General features: G+C 37.5%; 2 protein-coding genes across 2 annotated transcripts in view; both read right to left on the bottom strand.

Moving 5' to 3' along the window:
* The window catches only part of LOC141426756 (uncharacterized), a 49,830-nt gene extending 40,307 nt beyond the window's left edge, over positions 1 to 9,523 (bottom strand). The window contains exon 1 of the mRNA XM_074085902.1: positions 8,755 to 9,523. Coding sequence (XP_073942003.1) covers positions 8,755 to 8,824 — 70 coding nt within the window. The 5' untranslated portion in view covers positions 8,825 to 9,523. The remainder of the gene's footprint in view (positions 1 to 8,754) is intronic.
* A 575-nt stretch (positions 9,524 to 10,098) lies between these two features.
* Positions 10,099 to 16,337, bottom strand: LOC141426774 (NEDD8-conjugating enzyme Ubc12). Its single transcript, XM_074085937.1, has 4 exons — positions 16,018 to 16,337; positions 15,671 to 15,804; positions 12,972 to 13,139; positions 10,099 to 11,218 (listed from the first exon to the last, which is right to left on the bottom strand). The coding sequence occupies exons 1-4, from the start codon at positions 16,124 to 16,126 to the stop codon at positions 11,078 to 11,080; spliced, it is 552 nt and encodes a 183-aa protein (XP_073942038.1). The 5' UTR covers positions 16,127 to 16,337; the 3' UTR covers positions 10,099 to 11,077.
* Between the last annotated feature and the right edge of the window lie 3,904 nt (positions 16,338 to 20,241).

Genomic DNA, 20,241 nt, shown 5'->3' on the forward strand with positions numbered 1-20,241 from the left:
GTTTGGGTGTTTTGTTTAACATGGGTTCCACTGAAAAACAGCGTTGCAGATTGCTGCTGCAACATTGTGCTGAGTAGGGCCCAATTTGCATTATTCGATGTTTATTTTTTGCATTCTAATGTATTTTATGTGTATTGAATATGTGTAAATAAATGTCTCACTCTCTCTCTCTCTCTCAACTCAAGAAGAAATTGCACCAATGGGTGAGAAAAGAAACATCTGCGATATACATAGTACGAGCATACGAGTACTAAACTAAACTATTACTTAATATCAAATCGAATCGTGACCAACTGTAGAATATTTACACAGGTAATGTCATACATAATGATTGTCTTTGTGAGTATTTGTCATGAAAATGTTCTACAGTGGTGATGCAAATGGCTTGATACAGTTATCCAATTTGATTCTTAGGCCATCACAGAACCATGCCATAATGATTTATGACATTTATATCGAATGCGCTACGCATTATTAAAGAAGTCAGTTAAATTGTTTGTGAGTATTTGTATGAAATGTTCTACAGTGGTATGCAAATGGCTTGATACAGTTATATTGATTCTTAGGTCACGTAGATTTACCTCACTACGAAATGTGCGGTTATCATATAGCAGTTGTTTGCCTCAGATATATTACTATTTAATTTGTGGATAGGAAACTAGGTAAAACGATGACAAAGACAAAATGTAGGTACATTTTAGGCTTGTCTAAGATGTGTAAATTTTTCCGTAACGCGGCTAACTTGCCAATTTTACTTTTTTTAACAGTTCGCCGTGTTTGTATCATTTGTTCGTGATTTTTAGTCAATATAGATTAAAGAGTAATAATATGAAAATAATAAAAATATAATAAAGTGTCCTCCTGCAAAGGTCACCCGTCCACGCTCTTTGAAATCTTTGTCGCAGTACCTATAGTAACTAGTGTAGGTTATTCTGTGACAGTGGTTAGTCAACTTCGTACCTAACCTTTCCTTTCTTACCTATTTTGTTCCCGACGAGGATCAAATATTCCACGAAGTGGCACCAAAAGCCAATTACTCGTAGGTAGTACCTATATGACAATTAATCTTGTTTGTTTTATTCGGGGCAAACAACCGTTTAAGCTCTACTACTCTATACGTTGGTGAGATTTATTTTTACCAGTCACGAAAATTTTATACTATGTTATTAACTGTTATACGAATGATAATCAATGAATAGGTATCATTATTATAATATGAACAAATTATTTCTTCAATATTTAGACTTGAACATTCAAAATGAGTAGGAATGTATAAATACATACTAAAGGTGAACATTACCCAGGGTCAGTCTCTACGACAGAATTTGCATGTTTTTATTATTCTCCTTGTTGTTCTCTTTCGATTTGGTGTACACAGATGGTGTGGCATCGTACAATGGCCGGCGGACGTCATTAGGATGTAGGCAGAGGTTTGAGGACAATAGCGGCCATGCCAATACAAGATGATAAGTCCACGTCAATTCGAGTACTACCAACATGGGCACCTTGTTCTTTGCTCAAACGTTTAGCGTCACCACTTATGGTAACCAAGCTAACCGTGCAAACAATTTTATTCTGTTTGTGTTACATACTTAAGAAGGATCCAGACCAGAGGACTACCATGAAATTCAAATGGATTACATTAATTTCAGCGACATATTGACGTCAATCCAGACGGAATCATAAATAGAACATGGTACATTTATAAATATGAAACTCAGATTTTTCGATAATTAAGTATTCGATTGCGAATTATTCTCAATAGTCAATAGTCGCCCAATTTTCCTATAGATAGCGCTGTACTTCGCACTGTTTAAGATTTTTCCTGGGACGGGCTGGACGGATACGGATATGCTTGATATTAATAAATCTCGTAATCAATTGCGTTGGTGGTATTTGTCTAGTTGTCAGTGCTACAAAAGGCTATTTTAAGTCCGCCTATTGTGACGGTCGGCCTACACTGAGCATGGCCCGACATGCTCTTGACCGGTTTATTATTTTTTTACTTAGCTTTTAGGGTGTCTCACGGCTAGGCAAAAGCCTCCCCTTTTTCTCTTCCACTCGTCAGTCGGTACTTACCGACGTAAAATTATTTACTCTTATTTCAAAATCAGCAATAAGTTTTCATAATTTTGGAGCTGCTTTCAAAAATTGATCCACATAGTACCTACTTATAAACAACGCCGTGGTGAATTTCGCATCGAATTAATACCTTGGCAGTTTGTGGCAAAGATCTCTAATCACAAGCAAATTGCAGTTCTATCACGCGTCTCGAAATAAGGAAGTCTGCGACGAGTAATCGCGATGGTCCAGTGAAGTGACCGACTTCGATCAATAGTGTTACCGAAATATAATAAAAAGGAAATAAAACAAGTTCGCCGAAGCAGCGGTATCTTCAAGATACGATTGATACGGTTTTGCAGCGAAAGTTCTACACGCACTTTGTTCGTACGTTCACAATTGAGTAGGTAGGTACCGGGTTTTTACTTTTATCTTGAGAAAAGCTCACGTGCTCTATTTTAAAATGTGGTGGGCTAGGTGGGTGGTAAGTAGGTATTGTAATGAATTTACGTTTATCTGTTCAAAGGCCACATCAAACACTCGTATTTTCTGTTTTCCTGATTCTAGCTCTAAAATATATTAGAAGTAAATAAACCCTGAAAACTGCTCGTGGTCCGACAGCGCCGGCCCTGGGGTACAGAAAGAGGAGCGGTAGCTCTAGGCGCCAGTACCCTTAGTGTAAGTTTTCGGTTACAAAGTATAGGTAGATTCATTCACGATGACGCTTACCGTGGTTCTTATTACAATGTCATTAATGGCTAATTTTGACAAAATCACGCGTCTTCGTGGATGGCACTAGGTATACGTCTCGATCGCGTTCGCGTTAAAATCTCAATTTATATGGAAACACGAACAGCGCCTCTAGTGGAACGTTTGCGATGTTCGTGTTTCCATACAAATTAAGATTTTAACACCAACGCAATCGAGACGTATTCTTGTAACCGAAAACTTACACTAAGGGCACAGATGGCAAGGGGCGCCTTTTTCTAGAGATGGGAAAAACTAATCACTTGAAAGAAAAGATTGATATCTATGTATCATTTACCCACTGAGCTATATATAACTCATTTAGCTCACTATATCAGTAGTAGCTCGCAGAACGAAACGTAACATTAACACTATTGCCTTATTGCTCATTCATTTTCTGAAATCACTTTCATGCTTGTAATTTGTATTCTCCTTCGATGGTATAAGTACTTAGGTATGGTTGACAATAAATGATAAATGTTCAAAATGTTCTCAGCGGTCACCGCATTATCTAAGGCAAAATAAGAGTGTGCAAGTGAGCTAAGTAAGTGATACGATGATATTGATATACATTTACATTTGAACTAAGTAATATAAAGTGATACACTTCAGCGAACTGATACCTATAGCTCTTATTTTTGTGTATATCATTCGTGAGCTAGGTACCCACTTTACCATTTTCCAGTGCAAAATGAAATTACCTATGATGGCATTTTTTCAGAGGCGCAGAAGCGGTGTAGACAATATCGCTACCTTGATGAAGGGGTGCAGCCCTACACATCCTCCGTGGCCATGATTTTAAGCTAGTCTGTTATGATACATTGCCTATTATGGGAACCTATGTTTATAGGTAAAATTCTGTGTAAGCTATTTCCGCTAGCTTGCGATGATACGCGAGATTTAGAAGTGCGCCACGCGCACAGAATATATATTAGTACTACGTACCACGAGCAAGGATTTATTTACGACCACGGGCAATATGAGATTACCTAACCGCAGTTCTCAGTAATTGTTATGAAGACTGCAAATAAAAGCCACGATTAAGCGTCCCTTTTCTATGAAAAAAACCGGTTAGGTAAGTGCAAGTCGAACTCGCGCACCGACCGGGGGTCTTACAAATTTGGAGGTGACTAATATCCAGTGTTAGCATAACCCCTCGCCTAAGCAAAATGTATGCAGTGTGATGTCTTTTTATTAGATGAGTACTAAGACAGCGAAGCAAAAGTTAGTAGGTACATGTATTTCGCCAATTGTAATAGAAACTTGAAATTTGGTATCCTTCATCATACCATCTCTTAATAGTAACAACCAATAAGATAGGTAAGTCTGAAAATATATTATTTTAATGTCTATCCGATGTCAGTAGACTACCTAAACAACACACTTTTTCTCACACTAGGGGCTGTTTCACCATCCATTGATTAGTGTTAACTGACGGTTAAATGTGATGCTGTCTCCGTCTATTCGAACAAAACAAATAGAGACGGCATCACATTTAACCCACAGTTAACACTAATCAATGGATGGTGAAATAGCCCAAGTGGATACTTTATGTTAGGAAAGTGATTGTAGTGTAGGTACTACACGGACTAAATGGCCATTTTACAACTAGGGAAGTCAGTTGAAGCGTGCCATTATTGGTTCTCAAGTCTTGGCCTTTCCTTATCACAAAGATTCATCAGCAGCTCAGTTCAAGTATCTACCTATACAATTTATTTAGTCGTTGAAATATTTGGCGCAATGGCGTCATTCGTTCCGTGAAACGTGGATTGTTATTTCTACTTAATAAGTTTTAAATAATATAGCGGTGTTGTAGGTATAGCGTGGGCGCGAGTGAATGATGAAACCGATGAATGAACTGAAATGTGGGTCAGTGGTCATTTGGCAGGCGGTTATGACTGGCCAATTAGCACTTTGCATGCTGTTAGGAGCGGATAAAGAGATAAACGTATGGAGCTAAAATGCAATACTGCCCAGATATTTATAGGTAGACAATCTTTTCGGAAACTAAGGCTATTTGAATGTTTTTTAAAGTGAATTGAATTTGTATTTGTCTTCAGTGTACTACAATAGAAAAGAAACAAAATACAATTGATAAACTTCGAGATCATGTACAACGGGGAACTTGTCCCTTTAAGGGATCTTATGTTAATTTTATATGAAACTAAATTTTGCTTGCGCTGAATTTACATCACTATACGTAAGCGGTTTGTAATTTTAATCAGAGTTATCCTACTTAATATTATAAATGTGAAAGTTTGTGAAAATGTTTGGAGGTTTGGATGTTTGTTACTTAATCACGTGTAAACCGCTAAACCGATTTAGATGAAATTCGGTATACAGATGGTTTGAATCCCGGGAAAGGAAATTGGATAGTTTTTTTCCTGGAAAATCGCATACATAGTAGTTCCCGCGGGATTGCGATAAACAAATACTACGCGGACGTAGTATCTAGAGTACTACGGCTAGTATAATATAATGTAGGGATGCCTCTCCGGGTACGCTCTTTTGTTTTATTTAGGTAACAGCTTTCCGATTGGATTAGCAATCGTTTTACTTACTTGGACTACGGAGCCCTTTGTTGTGCATGGGCTGGTACAACTACCTATTAACGGTTTTTTTATAGTTTGTCCCAAGTAGCATGCATTAATTTACCCGGATTGTAACTACCTACCTGCTTGGCATAATTTAAATCGTAAAGACGATTTCAGTTATCTTTTGTTTTATGAGTAGTAAGTTGCCCTAGCTAGAGTAAAAACAGGTGACAGTAGGGTACCTAAACTTTATCTTATCAGCATTTAATTTTGATAGTCAGCTTCACTGATTACTTGAAAAAATATCTTTTTCCTTAACCTACAAGATATCAACAATGCTAGTTTAAGGTAGGTTACCTACGAATAGCTTATAGCTTTAAAGGATATAAAACATAAATTATGCGTAGGTAAACGTTCAAACATAAAACGGATACTACGATAGTGTACAGTCACGCTCAAAAGCAGTGCAACACTATACTATTTTGTCGCAGTAGGTAAATAATAATTGGTAGGTTTCACATATGTACAAATATACCTTACTGAAATTGACTTGGCGAGGCCTAAACCCGATTTTTGAAATCTCATCACAGAAATACCATTCGAAAATAAATTAATAAAAATCTGTATTGACCTGTTAGTTTTGGTTTACTCTATCTTCCGGAGTCTCGCGAACTTTAAAAGGACCAATTAACACTAAGAACAACGGTCGAATGTAGGTACTTTAAGTACAAATTGTTCATTGAATAAAGAATTGTAAGAATTTTGAAATAATATCCAAAATAACAAAGCAAGTCAACCACGTCTAGGGTCTTAAGCACTTACCTAGTTTGTTAAAAGATGTCAGGACTCAGGAGGCTATTCATATTCCAAATTCAACGCATTTTTGTCACACATTCCAATCGTTATTTTCATAGATGTGTACCTGTTCAAAATCTGTCCTCAACTACTTTTAAGCATTATGGTACTCCTTTCTTGCAGAGAAAATAGATGGGCGTAAAAGATTATAGCTACTGGTTGGCAAGTGGTAGAATGGGGACAAGTGCGAATCGGGAAACGCAGTATGGCGCGTGGAAGTGGAAGGGATACTCGTGCAAGGGACCGGTCGGACGTTGCCCCCACATCGCAAAGCTTCTTTTTTTGTGTCTGCTCCCCAAGTTAGAAGCCATCGGTTCCGACATGTACACTAGCTAACCATTATCTATATATAGGTAAGTACGCCTATAACTATACGAACCCGAGTGGAACATGATGGAAAAGTAAATAGGTAGGTACTTGAGTACAAATAGGTATGTACTTCATTACAGCAAAACGAGCTCTTTGTATCAAATTAGATCCTGTAATTTTTAACTGTAGGCAGTCTTTATTCAGTAAATCTCAAAGTAAGCTAGTTCCTATATTATATTGAATACCTAATAAAAAATAACGAAGTGTGGTGGCCTAGCGGTTATAACTATCGCCCCTCAAGCAGAGGATCGTGGGTTCAAGCCCGGCTTGCACATCTGAGTTTTTCTAAATTCATGTGTGAAATTTACCACGAGCTTTACGGTGAAGGAAAACATCTTGAGGAAACTTGCACAACCCTGCGAAGCAATTCAATGGCGTGGGAACTACGGCCCAAGCCCTCGCATTCTGAGAGGAGGCCTGTGCCCAGCAGTGGGACATTATAGGCTGGGATGATGATGATGAATAAAAAATATGTATTAAATAATAATCTAGAACGGAAAGCATCTGCACTGGAGTGAAAAGTAGGAACCTGCATCTTGCTGGTATAATTAAGTACTATAAGTGGTATAAGACGAGCAATTCCATTTTTAACCTCCGACGCAAAAAAGGGGTGTTTTAAGTTTGACCGCTAGTGTGTCTGTCTGTGGCACCGTAGCCCTTAAACGGGTGGACCGATTTGAATGCGTTTTTTTATTAGAAATCAGGTTTTCTAGCGATGGTTCTTAGACATGTTTCATCGCAAACTCGGTTTAGCCGTTTTTGAGATATTGAACTTTAAAGTGGCAAAGTCAGGGGTTTTCCAAGTTTTTGTTGGTTAGGTTAGGTGAAATGACCGAGCACTGCGTAGTTTGCTTAAAAGTAGCGTTCTATTAATCTATCTTTAAACGAAGTTAGCGTTCGAATATTTTCAGGTGCCTCGTCTTAATACCCTAATTATAGCCTATACCTAGGTAATTTTATCCATCTCCAGTCAATTTAGCTCTAAGCTACTAGAGATACGAGTAAACAAGAAATTTCGCTTATTGAATAGGAAATGAGCTTAACTGTATGGTTTAACCCTTTACCAGGCGAAGGGATATATTCCTCCCACATCTTAAATTGTCTTGTCGTGTCATAAAAACTCGCGTAAGTAATAAAACTGTTCAACCTAGAGCGAATTCATGTACCTACCTAGCTGTAAAATCTCCTTTTAAAGACTTTCCCTGAAGAATAAGATGTGGGAGGAATATATCCCTTCGCCTGATCAAGAATATAATAAGACAAAATCGAGTATAACAGTTAATTACTTAGACAGGCGATGGGATAACCGTAACCCACATTTTTATTTCTGGTTTAAAGGAACATCTCTGACTTTCGTAAATACATTTTTTACAAGGCGTTAAATACGGTTGTAACAGTATATAAAGTACGTATGAAGACACGCTAGTTCTAAGGGGCCTGGTAAAGGGTTAAAAGTAACTGGGTAGGTGTATTGTACAAATGGAAAGCATACCTAAGCAGGTATGCTATGGTAACTAAGCAGTTACATAGGTACATACATTTCGTCATATTACCTCAAAATTAGCTTTGTTCCAACTCTGTGAAGATGGGTACGGTTTGTTGTTATTGACTCAGCGCGTTTACTTGCCATGGTGAGTGACGTAGTGATGCGGCTCTTTGTTACTCATACTTTAAGTTATTTCAATATTTGTTTACTACGTAGGTGTAGGCAGGCATATCAGTAAAATTACTTTCTTACTAACCCATTGACTACCTGAGGGGTATGCAATTTACAAAAGGATCGATAGCTGCTTCGGATAATTTATAAACTAGGTGCACGAACCGAGTTGAACTTTCGGACAAACTCTTCTAAATAACTGGAATGCGGTCTTTGAACTCGAGAGCGGGATGAATGCGAGGGCAACTCGAGTTGCACGATAATAAAATCATGACAGGTAGGGAGCCTCGGCGCACAGCTGTCGCTTCACCTAACACGCAAACTTGCGCGGGTCTCGCTCATCCTATCCTACCAGCGTTAGCGTATGATAATAAGAGCGAGCGCAGGTAAAATGTTCCGTCGCCGCTTTGTCATCCTTTCGCGTGTAGAATTGGGATCAACCGTTATATTTGCTGTAAGATTTTGGCAGGTAATGTTCTGGTTTAGCGAAGTGAATGCGCTGTCGCGGTGTGACACGAAAGTAGTGCTCACCTATGTGTGCGAGGTCGATGATGGGGATCTCGCAGCGCGCGAGCAGGGTCTCCTCCTGCGCGGCCGCCATGTCGCCGGCTGCTGGCTCTTGTGCTGAGTGCTCGACGCGCTCCGTCGCCCGCCCAGATAACGTACCGTTCCTTATCACTCGACTCCCACAGTAATTAGCAATTAGCGATCGCGACACCGAGCGATAATAAAGAAACGATAGATAAGCACTTAGACTACCGTACGGAACGACCTAAACGTTAAAGTTTATTGAAGTTGTGAATGGTCTTTTGATTGCCCCTAGTATAGAAGCGTTCAGAACTCATTTGCATAACCTTGTAGTTTCTGCTCGAGGCGTTCAGCGATCTGACGTAGCAGCAATGAGCTATACTGACTTGACACATTAAAAATTGGTTTTCGTAGCTCTGTCACAGTAAAGTAAATGTGTTAGGAAAGGTTGGTCCCGCGTGTGCGACCGACGGCGTCGCTCGCCCCCCGTCCCTCACAGCTGGCGCGTTTCGAATGTCTCTCGTGGAATAAACTGGCTCACCGTGCGCGATGAGCGTTACCCTGGCCGATGTCGGCTCTCACTTGTATATCATCGCGCAGACTTTCGCAACCGAGTGGCGTAACCGAAACAACTCTGCCTTGATCACGCTGCAGTGTGGAGAGAGTTAGTGAGCGCGTGTGCGTGGTTCGCGTGACGGCCGGAGTGACACTGGTGGCGACTGCGACTAACGAGAGTCGCGCAAGGCTCGGGCTCTCTGACTCACGCCGCGCGGGCCGGCCTGCGCCCGCCGCTCACTTCGCTGCGGCTACCATTAGGGGCGCACTTCACATTGCACGGCCGCGCTGAGTGGCACTGACTGCTAATATGCTTGACGTTCACGTCCCTATACTTTGACACGCCTGTTTCACTGCGCAGGCAAACACTCATGTAGCATGGCATAACTATGATTAGCTTTCCAAAGCAATCAGTACAAACCAAAAGCGCACATGCATGTCTCCCACTTGTACCGTAGTATAGAACTTATAGAAATTATGTTTAAAAAGTTAAGAATGATTACGATTTTTTAATACTGGTGGCGACATCTATGTACGTTATAGGCATGATCAGTATAATTTAATAACTAAAGGATTGATATTTTAGATGTTTAACTAAATGGCAACATCACGAAAAACCCCAAATTATTAAATATCGGCGTAAATTATATATTTTATTTTCAGAAAGAAAGTTTAAAATACGCAACAAAAAATGCGCAATTAAAGTATGGTAGGCAACCGTTCACATTTAGTTAAAGCACTAATGATTTTTAAAGGTTAAATTTAACGTAAATATGAAAGAAAACACACGGAAATTGGGAAAATCCTATTGAAATAAGTGATTTTTCGAGAACTATGTATACATAATCATACAAAATACTTATAACGTTACATTAAATTCTTAACAGTATCTATATTTCAAAGACGTAGCGTTTTTCTTATTATGGAAAGTAATCGATGAGCATTTATGTCATTGTAACAGAGTTCTGCTTTGATTCCTTTTGCCTCCAATAGGCAACGAGTCCCCGGCATGCACATAGTGAAGACGCATTAAACAACGATACACAAATTATACAGATAAATAGCGAGAGAATCTTAAAATACCTACAGCTGTTATACCTACCTGGTACCGCACGGTAGACTTTGACGTATAACGTTACTCATAAATAAAAGAAAAATTCTAGTAACCGTGGCTTCTAAATACGAATATCAGTAGTATTTAATTACTATTCCCACTATATTGCATTAATGCACCGAAATTGGAGAGATCATTGAAACAGATTGAAAAATAAAAAAAGGAAACGCCAGAAAGTATAGAAAAAAAAAACTTAAAGAGCGAGCACCAAATTCCAAAAGACAAATTGTCGAAACGTCAACACTGAGTAGAGTTCGTTAGTTTGTTTCTTAAATGTTTATCATTCTTCGATAAACTAAAACTTCTAGCAGCCTTAAACAACATAAATACAATTAAAACCAAATTTAACCCAGGCACGGTTACTAGATTTTCCTCACTTAAAACCAATCATACATTAAGTATTTGTCTAATAACATTCAGTAACTATATTAAAAAATTTAGATCAAATAAAAAGCGTACAAAGCATGTGAGCGGCCACAATAGTTTCGAACATTAAACATACAACTTTATTGGCCTAAATTTATAGAACGGATTACCCTAAAACACTGACCATGTGATAAAATTAGCGTGATGTTTAAGTTTCTAGTGAAATAAAAACGTTTTTGTTTTTGTTTTATTGTAGTTAAGGGTAAAAGCGATTTACAGTTGGGTCGTGGGTCACTTGAGGCAGCGTTCGAAGTAGGAGGAGCCGACGTAGCCGCCGCGCATAGCTCGCTGGACGTGCTGCTCGAAAAGCCGCCTGTTGCTCTGCAGCTCGTCGGCCGCCTCTTTGTTTAGCGGGTCCTCGGGATTAGGTTCCTGCACCAAACAATGCTTATTATAATCTGACTATTAAAATAATAATAGCAGACCAATTAGCCGATCAATAAACTCTTTATGTCCATGCAATAAGAGCGAAAAAGACGTCGATCGGCTCGGCCGACGCGAAACGACGTTTACCGACGGCAAGACGGCTTTTTCGCTCTTATTGTGTGGACATAAAGCGTTTTTTGGTCGGCTTAAGCCGATTCCGTGTCGATAAATTTGGGGAGACCCTTACGCTCTGGCGCTCGCGATCGCAGTCACCACCTCTTTCTATCACTTTCCTACACCGTGTGACAGAAAAAGTGGATCTCTGGTAACATACCTACAAATAATTATCATTATGCACCGCCACCGAAATTTATTGTTGGTGAACATCAATCACCAGCCAGGCCCTATTTCATTTAACCATCCTTCTAAGGGTCACGAATACAAAAAAAATACCTACTAAGGGATTAATAAACTATTTCGTTGTCTTTGAATAAGCTAATTTAGCATGAATTTCCAAACAATTTACCGGTTTGTACGTGTAGGTACTCTACACCAATGCCGCGTTTTGAGATCAAACTTCAGTTTCGTCGACAATAATCACTACGAAATTAGCAAAATTTAAAATCACTGTAGGTAAGTAGGTACTTATTTTTTTAAATAATTACGTACAGTCGCCATCAGATATTTCAGAGCGGCCAAGGTGGCCAAAATATCTCCACATGCACTCTATTATTAAGGTATGATAATCCGAAATATGGGTGAAGACCAAAAAGTTGCACAACTTTAAAGCTGCGTTAGCAGGTAGTTATAATTTACATTATCTTTTATTATTATATTATATATACCATATATATATAGGTCAAAAACGTCAAAAGGTACAGGTTCGGGAACACACTCAGAGGACCTGAATATCAATATCTCAATGCCGCTGGGAGCCCGCAATGCCGTATTCCAGGCGGAACTCATGGGAATCATAATGGCAACAACAGCGATTGAATCCAGGAAGGTACAGGATTTCCCCATCCGAATACTTTCTGACAGCAGATCAGTCCTGCAAGCCCTGCAGAGTAATACACATCAGGGCTAATATACGAGTGCCATCGAGCCCTGACAAGGGTAAGTGAGACTAACACCATCACTCTGCAATGGATAAAAGGACACAGTGGAACGCGAGGCATTGACGCGGCCGACCGATTGGCGAGGGGGGCTCGGAGATGAAGGTATTCGGACCCGAACCCATTCTACCCCTGCCTTTTGGATGACTACGCGGCAAACTGCACCATAACACCAAGGTAATGCATCAACAGCATTGGACAAACCTAAACACCTGCAGGTAGTCCAGAGCAGCCCTCTCGACAATCAACCCCGGATTGTCACGCAAGCTTCGCGGATATGGGAGACCCCAACTCAGACTGCTAGTTGGAGTCCTGACTGGACACGCGTTATTCAACAAATACTTATATAACTTAGGTGTTACAGACAGCCCCCTGTGCAGAGCATGCATGGAGAAGAAGAAACGGCAACACACATTGTGCTCGAGTGCACGGGCGTGGCGAACTACAGGGCAATACACCTCGAATCACCGGGGTCGCTCCAGGAAGTCGGCAACGTGAAGGGTTCTGCTAGGCTTCCTCCAGGAGCTAGGCTGGCACGAATAGTGCCTATAGCCAGCTACGCAAAACAGGCGCACATAGACGTCGAGTTGCGGAAAACAGCCCGCTTATACCTTATACCTTTGTTATTGAAATAATTGACTTACCAGAAACAAGTATTGAAGTCCATAAACTATAGAGTTAACTGTGAGCACAGGTTTCCAGTCTTCCCTTAGTATATTGAGGCACACGTTTCCTTCCAGGTCTATATTAGGATGGTATACAGCCGTCTCACACTTCACCTTGGGTGGTTCATGCGGATAGTTTGGTCCTACCTGTTAATATCATAATTTAAAGCATAACATTGTTTATCAACTAAAACATTTGCACCAATTTATAGTTTTTTTATGCAATGACACATTAGAAGTCATTAGTTTATATGGATTTTATTCAGAAGTCTCAGAAGAATTAATTAAAATAACACTATATTGCACAAAACTAATGGAAAACAAACACAACAAAGTCAAAGTTATCACTTTAAGAGGTCTCTAACAGTCTTGGAGTAAGTAATAGGAACTTTTAGCTAGGGTGTGGGAGTGACCTACAAAGCGTAATTTTAGTTGGGTTTAGTATAAAAGCTCCAATAATATAATCAACAAATAAAGTAAACATATAATTATAAAGAAAAACCTTGCATAAAAAATACTACTAAGTTATTAAAAAACATGATGGTCCATTTAGATGAGTATTAGTATCAGTAGTATGGTGAACTTAGCGACTATAAGGCAGAGAAATAAATATTTCCTTGTAACCATTGTCATCAATTTTAGTAACAAGGATAGGTAACTACTTTTGTTGATATAAATAAATCTGGTTTGAGTTTGACACAGCAAGGTAGGGAGGAGCTATTGTTATTGCAAGGCAAGCAAACTATACTACATACTGGAAACAGTGTGAGCCACATATGAAGAATCTTACTAACATTATAAATGCGGAAGGTTGTGTGTGTGTGTGTGTATTGCTAGTCCTTGACACTAAAATGACTGAATGTATTTGGATGAAATATGATGTTTGGATAGCTGAACATCTGAAATAACATATCTAATAGGCTACTTTTAATCACGATATTCCCACAGCATTGGGATAAAATACCGAAATTTCAAACGCTAGGACACATGATACTTGGCGCAGGTATTTTATGCATACAATGTAAATGAAATCAACAATGTAAATTTTGGAAATTCTCAAGGGAACAGTATAATTCCGGAATTTATTTAGTCTGTAAGGTATTTATTGTATGGGCCAAGTTGCCCGAAATAAATAAAATTTCAACCGCTGATTCTAATGGTTGATGCGTGTGAAGTCACAGGTGAACGCAAGTATCTTAAAACTTATGGAGATTGTCTACCTAGCTATGGAGTGAGTGACTGGTTCTAGAGCCTAGCAAAATGTTCTGAAAAGTATTTAGAGTTTAGTTTTGCCAATGACCAATTTTTAGATCCTACCCATTATTGGGGATCTAGGTAACCATAGCAAGTGCACATGAAGGTATAACATATGATCATGTAGATAAAGGTATACTCTGTTCCAATAGCAGGCGAAAAAACAAACATTGAAGAAGTATACACTTGTTTATCATTTGCTCTTAGTACAAAACTTTCAAAGTATGGGCTGTTAGTGGTCACTTAAGGCAATAAAAGTTGTTGTATCATGTTTTCAATTAACCTTGAGTGATACATGCGAGAAAGGTTGTCCATAGTAAGTTTTTCGCCTCACTGGAACAGAGTATAACAAACACTATAACTAAACAAACAATAGCAACAGAAGAGACTGAGCTAAGGTGGTTTTAATTTAGAGAAGCAGAAAATTTCTTTACCACTTAAGCGAGAGAAGTGAGAAAGCAACTGTAACAGCCTAGTAAAATGTATATTATTATAGAAAATATAAATTACTTTCTTTTATACTTTTAAAAAAACAAGTAACAATATGTAAATGAAAAAGTAAAAAAAATAACATAAATAAATATTGTGGGAAAAATGAATCATACAGTCATGGTGCAAAGCAAAGGACTGTTAACCCAGTTTCCACTGTTCATAATTTAGCAGAGTATCACATACCTACTCTTGTTACAGACATCAAAACACTATTAATATACCCTTTGAGCATTACACAACCAGATTAAAAACAAATTCTGAAAATCTCAACAATCCCATTGTGCAACTGTATTTTTATGTAGTTAGTTACAATTTGACAATGCTTAGATACTTGAGATACAGTAGTCTCCTTAAAAATCAATGTAATAAGATTTTGGTAAAAAAGATTTCTAGTTCATTTACTTTTATTCACTGTTTTTGCATTGTCATCCATCCGAATGTTCAGAATACATATATATCCATAACAAATTACAAGAGAACTTGAATACTAAAAATACCTACACATTGTGTTGTTTTTTAATTTTCATTTAAAGAAAGAAAGAAACTTTGCAATATTTTATTTGTGACAAAGTATGAAATAACACAATTTAAAATTTAAAAAAGTTGTTAAAATTTAAGCTTGTAATAAAGAGTATTAGGTATGCTGTGTAAGATAACAAATAAAGTTCAAATATAAAATTGAATTATGAGGCACTCCATTGAATAGAGAATGAAGTTACAAATATAGAATGGAGTCCATTCCATATATTTAACTCAGGGAGTTTTTAAGCACATTATTTGTGTAAGGCAACATACATGATTATCTTGTTAGGATTCTTGCAAAATTTTAGGATTAAGTGAATATTTGAGGAGCCATAATCAGTTAAGATGGGTATAAGTTCAGCTTCCAGTAAATGTTGAAAATAGGTGCAAATAAGTTAAATGAGGATTACCTTAAAACTAAATACAAATCGGCCCCCTCGATAAAAGCCCTCATCAGGACATATAATCAGTTTGAAGTTCAATAAGTCATCTTGATCAGGGAACTCTGTGCTACATGTTTTAGGCAGATTCAATTCATTCAAATCTGAAAAGAAATAGCGCAACTTTTAAAAATAGGTATCTAAATGGCGGTATGATTGAAATAATCGAAAGATGCAAAATAACTACTGGTGACGTAGGTTACGCCGTGTAGATTTGTTAGTTCTCGATGAGATGAGACAATGATGTGAATTCAGCACTGCAAAGTAGAACTTAAGATGAAATTTTTCATCATTATAGTATTATTCCGTATTCCTACCTTTTGTGATCCGTAGCTGAGCTGCTGTTGCTTTCTTTTGTGATCCACCAGCTCTCGCTGTACCCTCCTCATCTTTCTTTTGCTGTTTTAGTGAAAAAAGTTTAATCATTGTCCTATTCTAATCGATATATAGAAATTACAACCACGACTTATTTTGACAGGGTATTTTTGTACACACTGTTTCAACGTTTATACGATTAGTAAATTAATAAAATAATTATATTTATGTGTAGATTTGATTGGTAACTAGATAATAATGTTAAATAAGTTTATTTTAGACCAATCACAGGCGAGTCAGACCTTAGTTTAGTCAGACAGTCAGCAGGGCTACTATGAAACTCGAAACTCGAAGTTCGTGTCGTGCGGTCCCACTGACACTTACACTATTTAATACGAGAGCGAGAGGGACAGTACGATACGAACTTCGAGTTTCGAGTTTCATAGTAGCCCTGCTGAATACTATTGCCACAGGTAAAACATAAAAACACAGACTGACTGAGGCTGGTATTGGTATTCTACTTAGATTCTATAATTTCAAGAATACTTCGGAAAAGATTACATTTCATTGTCCGTTCTAATGATTAATATTTTGATTAGTTTGACAAAGGTATAACATGAATTATACTAAAACCAAATCATTGTTTAAATTCTGTCTTTATATAAACATTACACTGAAAAAAAAATCAAAATAATGTCTGCGCATGCGTTATTTAAATAATTACCACTATTTATTTATTTTAAATACTGTTAAACTAAAATTGAGGTCGTCTCGCTTGATGTAACCCTTGAAAAGTGAAATACCACTGTACCACTTGGTGCCACTACCACTAGAAACATGTTTATATGCCTGCTAACGGTACTAATCTAATTATCTATCAATATATTCTTTGGTTAGGATGGGCTATATAGCAATGAACAAAAGATACGAAGACAAAAATGGTCTGGCAGCAAAAGTACTGAGGCTTGATGGCTCATTATTAGGGTTCCATATCCGGCCAAAATATTCGTACCAAATTCGTACTGTATGTATGTACCTACTCTGACTGCATAAAAAGGCGCACTTTATTTGTGGCGTGGAGTGGACTGGACTGTGTAGTTGTCTCAGGTAGTTGTAATTTGTAATCAGCAAGATTACGAAACTCGAAGTTCGTATTGTGCCGTCCCTCTCGCTCTCGTATTAAATAATGTAAGTGTCAGAGAGACCGCACGACACGAACTTCGAGTTTCGTAGTAGCCCTGCTGTATATAAAAAGGTACTCTGTGGTTGTAATTCTTCAAGTGTCATTTTCATTTCATTATCTGTGTTGCGATGGCGCCTATAATATTATAGCGCTGGGTATTCTGGGTATCTCAGGAACACTTATTGGTTTTAAATGGATATTTTGTTATCAAACATTCTCAGCGAAAGTAAGAACATATCGGATCAGTTCAAATTGCGTAGAAAACGCATAAGTCGAAGATGTGATAGAACTTGGGTCTTCCGATGAAGAATCGGAGGTTATTGCTGGGTAATATAATGCATTAATTCTTTTGTTGAAAGCGAAGTCTGATGAAAGTTTCATTGTTTCCATACAACGAACATGATTTCGATATTTCTGTTGATGTATAGGCCACAATTTTTTTTACGTTTATTTCAACTAAGAGTAAAACACTAGTACTACCCAGCGTTAATATGATTATGATTACAAGAATAAGTTAATGTTAACCTTAATTTGGCAGTGTACAGTATATTTGACAACATTTAACGCCTATTGTTTTTTTTTATACATAGAATTTTCAGGACTCCAAAATTACGACGAAGCTTGAATCACGAGCTTTTTATTTTTGTCAAATTAAAATAACGTATGTACCAAATATACATTTTCACACTGTAGATTGTTCATGTTTTTTAAGCATATTATTTCTACTTTAACACCAAAGCAAAACGGCAGTTATGTATGTTGACGAAAACAGAGGTAAATAAACCCTTTATTTACTGTGAAATGAATATCGATTCTCAGTTGTTCTGTACTTTTGCAATATATATTGGAACCCATAAAATTTTATCCTAATTATAGTCAACCTAATTTAATTTTTAGTATATTAACCTACTTAATATGTTATTGGCTTTCTAAGAATACAGAAAAACACCTGTTATTTCAAAAACCTATTCAATTTTTGGTGTAGAGACTTCATTACCATATTATTTATTATGTGGAATTATTATTTTTTTTGAAATTTTTACCAAATTGTCAATTAGTGGATTGCACATTATGCAAGAAACGGGACGTTTATAAAATATTGTTACCTAATAAATATTCTGTACATTATTTATAGTTTTTAATCGTCAGTTTGGTTGTTAATGTCATGGACTGTCTTTAATCTATAATACGATTAGTTAACTTTTCATCAACTATGGCACTTAACCAAATTTGATGAAATTTGGAATGGAAAAAAGCTTCAACTTCATAGCAGTAACTACGAGTAGAATATTTTTAAACAGGGAATGAAAACGGATGAGTTCTCGAAACACAGTTACTAAATGATGTATAAATAAAAAAATAAAAATATCACGGGAATTTACACCAATTGACCTAGTCCCAAAGTAAGCTTAGCAAAGCTTGTGTCATGGGTACTAAGCAACGAATAAATATAATTATATAGATAGATACATACTTAAATACATATTAAACACCCAAGACCCGAGAACAAACATTCGTATTTTTCATACAAATATCTGCCCCGACAAGGGAATCGAATCCGGGACCTCAAGCTTCGTAGTGAGGTTCTCCTAACCACTAGGCCATCTGGCCGTCAAATATAAATCGAATTAATAATACGTAGCAAATTACGTATTAATACTGCGTTATTTTGTAAAAAAAATTATAACTTCATCTTATTACTTCTTTTATTCATCATCATCATCATCATTATTACAACTTCACAAAAAATTTTTAGAACCCTTCTTCTGTGACCTTCTAGAGTCCAATGTTATCCTAAATAGACTATAGAGGCCTAAGATGGGATACCTCAAGTGCCAGTTATTTCACCGGCTGTCTTACTCTCCACGCCGAAACACAACAGTGCAAGCACTGCTGCTACACGGCAGGATTAGCGAGAAAGATGGTGGTAGCAATCCGGGCGGATCTTGCACAAGTCCTACCACCTGCAAGAAGATGCCTGATGAAGAAGACCGTAGATTGCCAATGGAACTCGTCAAAGCTAAGTAATGCTCGCGAGTCTAAATGATCATGATTAATAAACCTAGATAAGCGACTAAGAAGCTTTAAATTAATGATTCTTTCAAACTGATCTGATGATGAAGCCGGAAGGTAGGCAACGTAACTCTATTAAGCCGTGATTGGCCTTAATGGAATCGTTGTGAGATACTCTTGCTTCGAATCACTAAAAAGAAAGAAATAAAGAAAAATTTCAACAAAAAAAGTAAAACCAAAAAAATGAAAAATAACAAAAAATTAAACCGACTACAAAAACCTTGAAAATATTTATCTAGGTACCTACTAGTTCAAAGTCTGTGACTCAGAACGACCCAGCAGGAGGGCTTGAAACCCATAGTATGTAGGTGAGGTAGTAGGTACCTAGAAAAATATTTTCAAAGTTATTGTAGTCGGTTCCATTTTTGATATTTTTTACACCAAATTTTTGCTCAATCTGGCTCGGCTTTGCGATTTTAGAGTACCGCGCCACGCTTATTTCCGCTGTGTGGCCTCTTTCATGTTAGCTCGAATGTTACAAACGCACCACTCTGCTGTCAGTGGGTTTCAAGCTAGGAGTGCTATTTTGTTCTTGTTTCGACCTTATATAAAAAAAGTTCTATATCATGTACAAAGGCTAACTTATCCCTTTGCAGAATCTCCGTCAGACGTGCACATAATGTATATAACATATTTTCAAGGTGTCAAATCCATTTTTCTTTTTTTGTTTATTTGGCTGCAGCTGAAAATGAGCGCTGTGGTTTCGTACCTCAGCATTGCTGAGCTGCCAGCCCTTTCGGCTAGCTATAAGTTTACTTTACTTAAGCTACCTACAAGTTAATGTATATTGCCGAATAAACTTTTTCTTTCTTTCTTTCTTTTTCTTACATAAAGTTGCCCAGTATAAGCAGAATCCGACTTCAAACTCTGTTTGTATCATGAGCCAGTGTAACATAAGTACATTATTCTATATTTTATTTTATTAAGCATTAGAAATACAGTAGACAAAGAAACACTGACTTCAAATCTT

Source organism: Choristoneura fumiferana, chromosome Z (assembly GCF_025370935.1).
Source record: "Choristoneura fumiferana chromosome Z, NRCan_CFum_1, whole genome shotgun sequence".
Classification (NCBI taxonomy): domain Eukaryota; kingdom Metazoa; phylum Arthropoda; class Insecta; order Lepidoptera; family Tortricidae; genus Choristoneura; species Choristoneura fumiferana.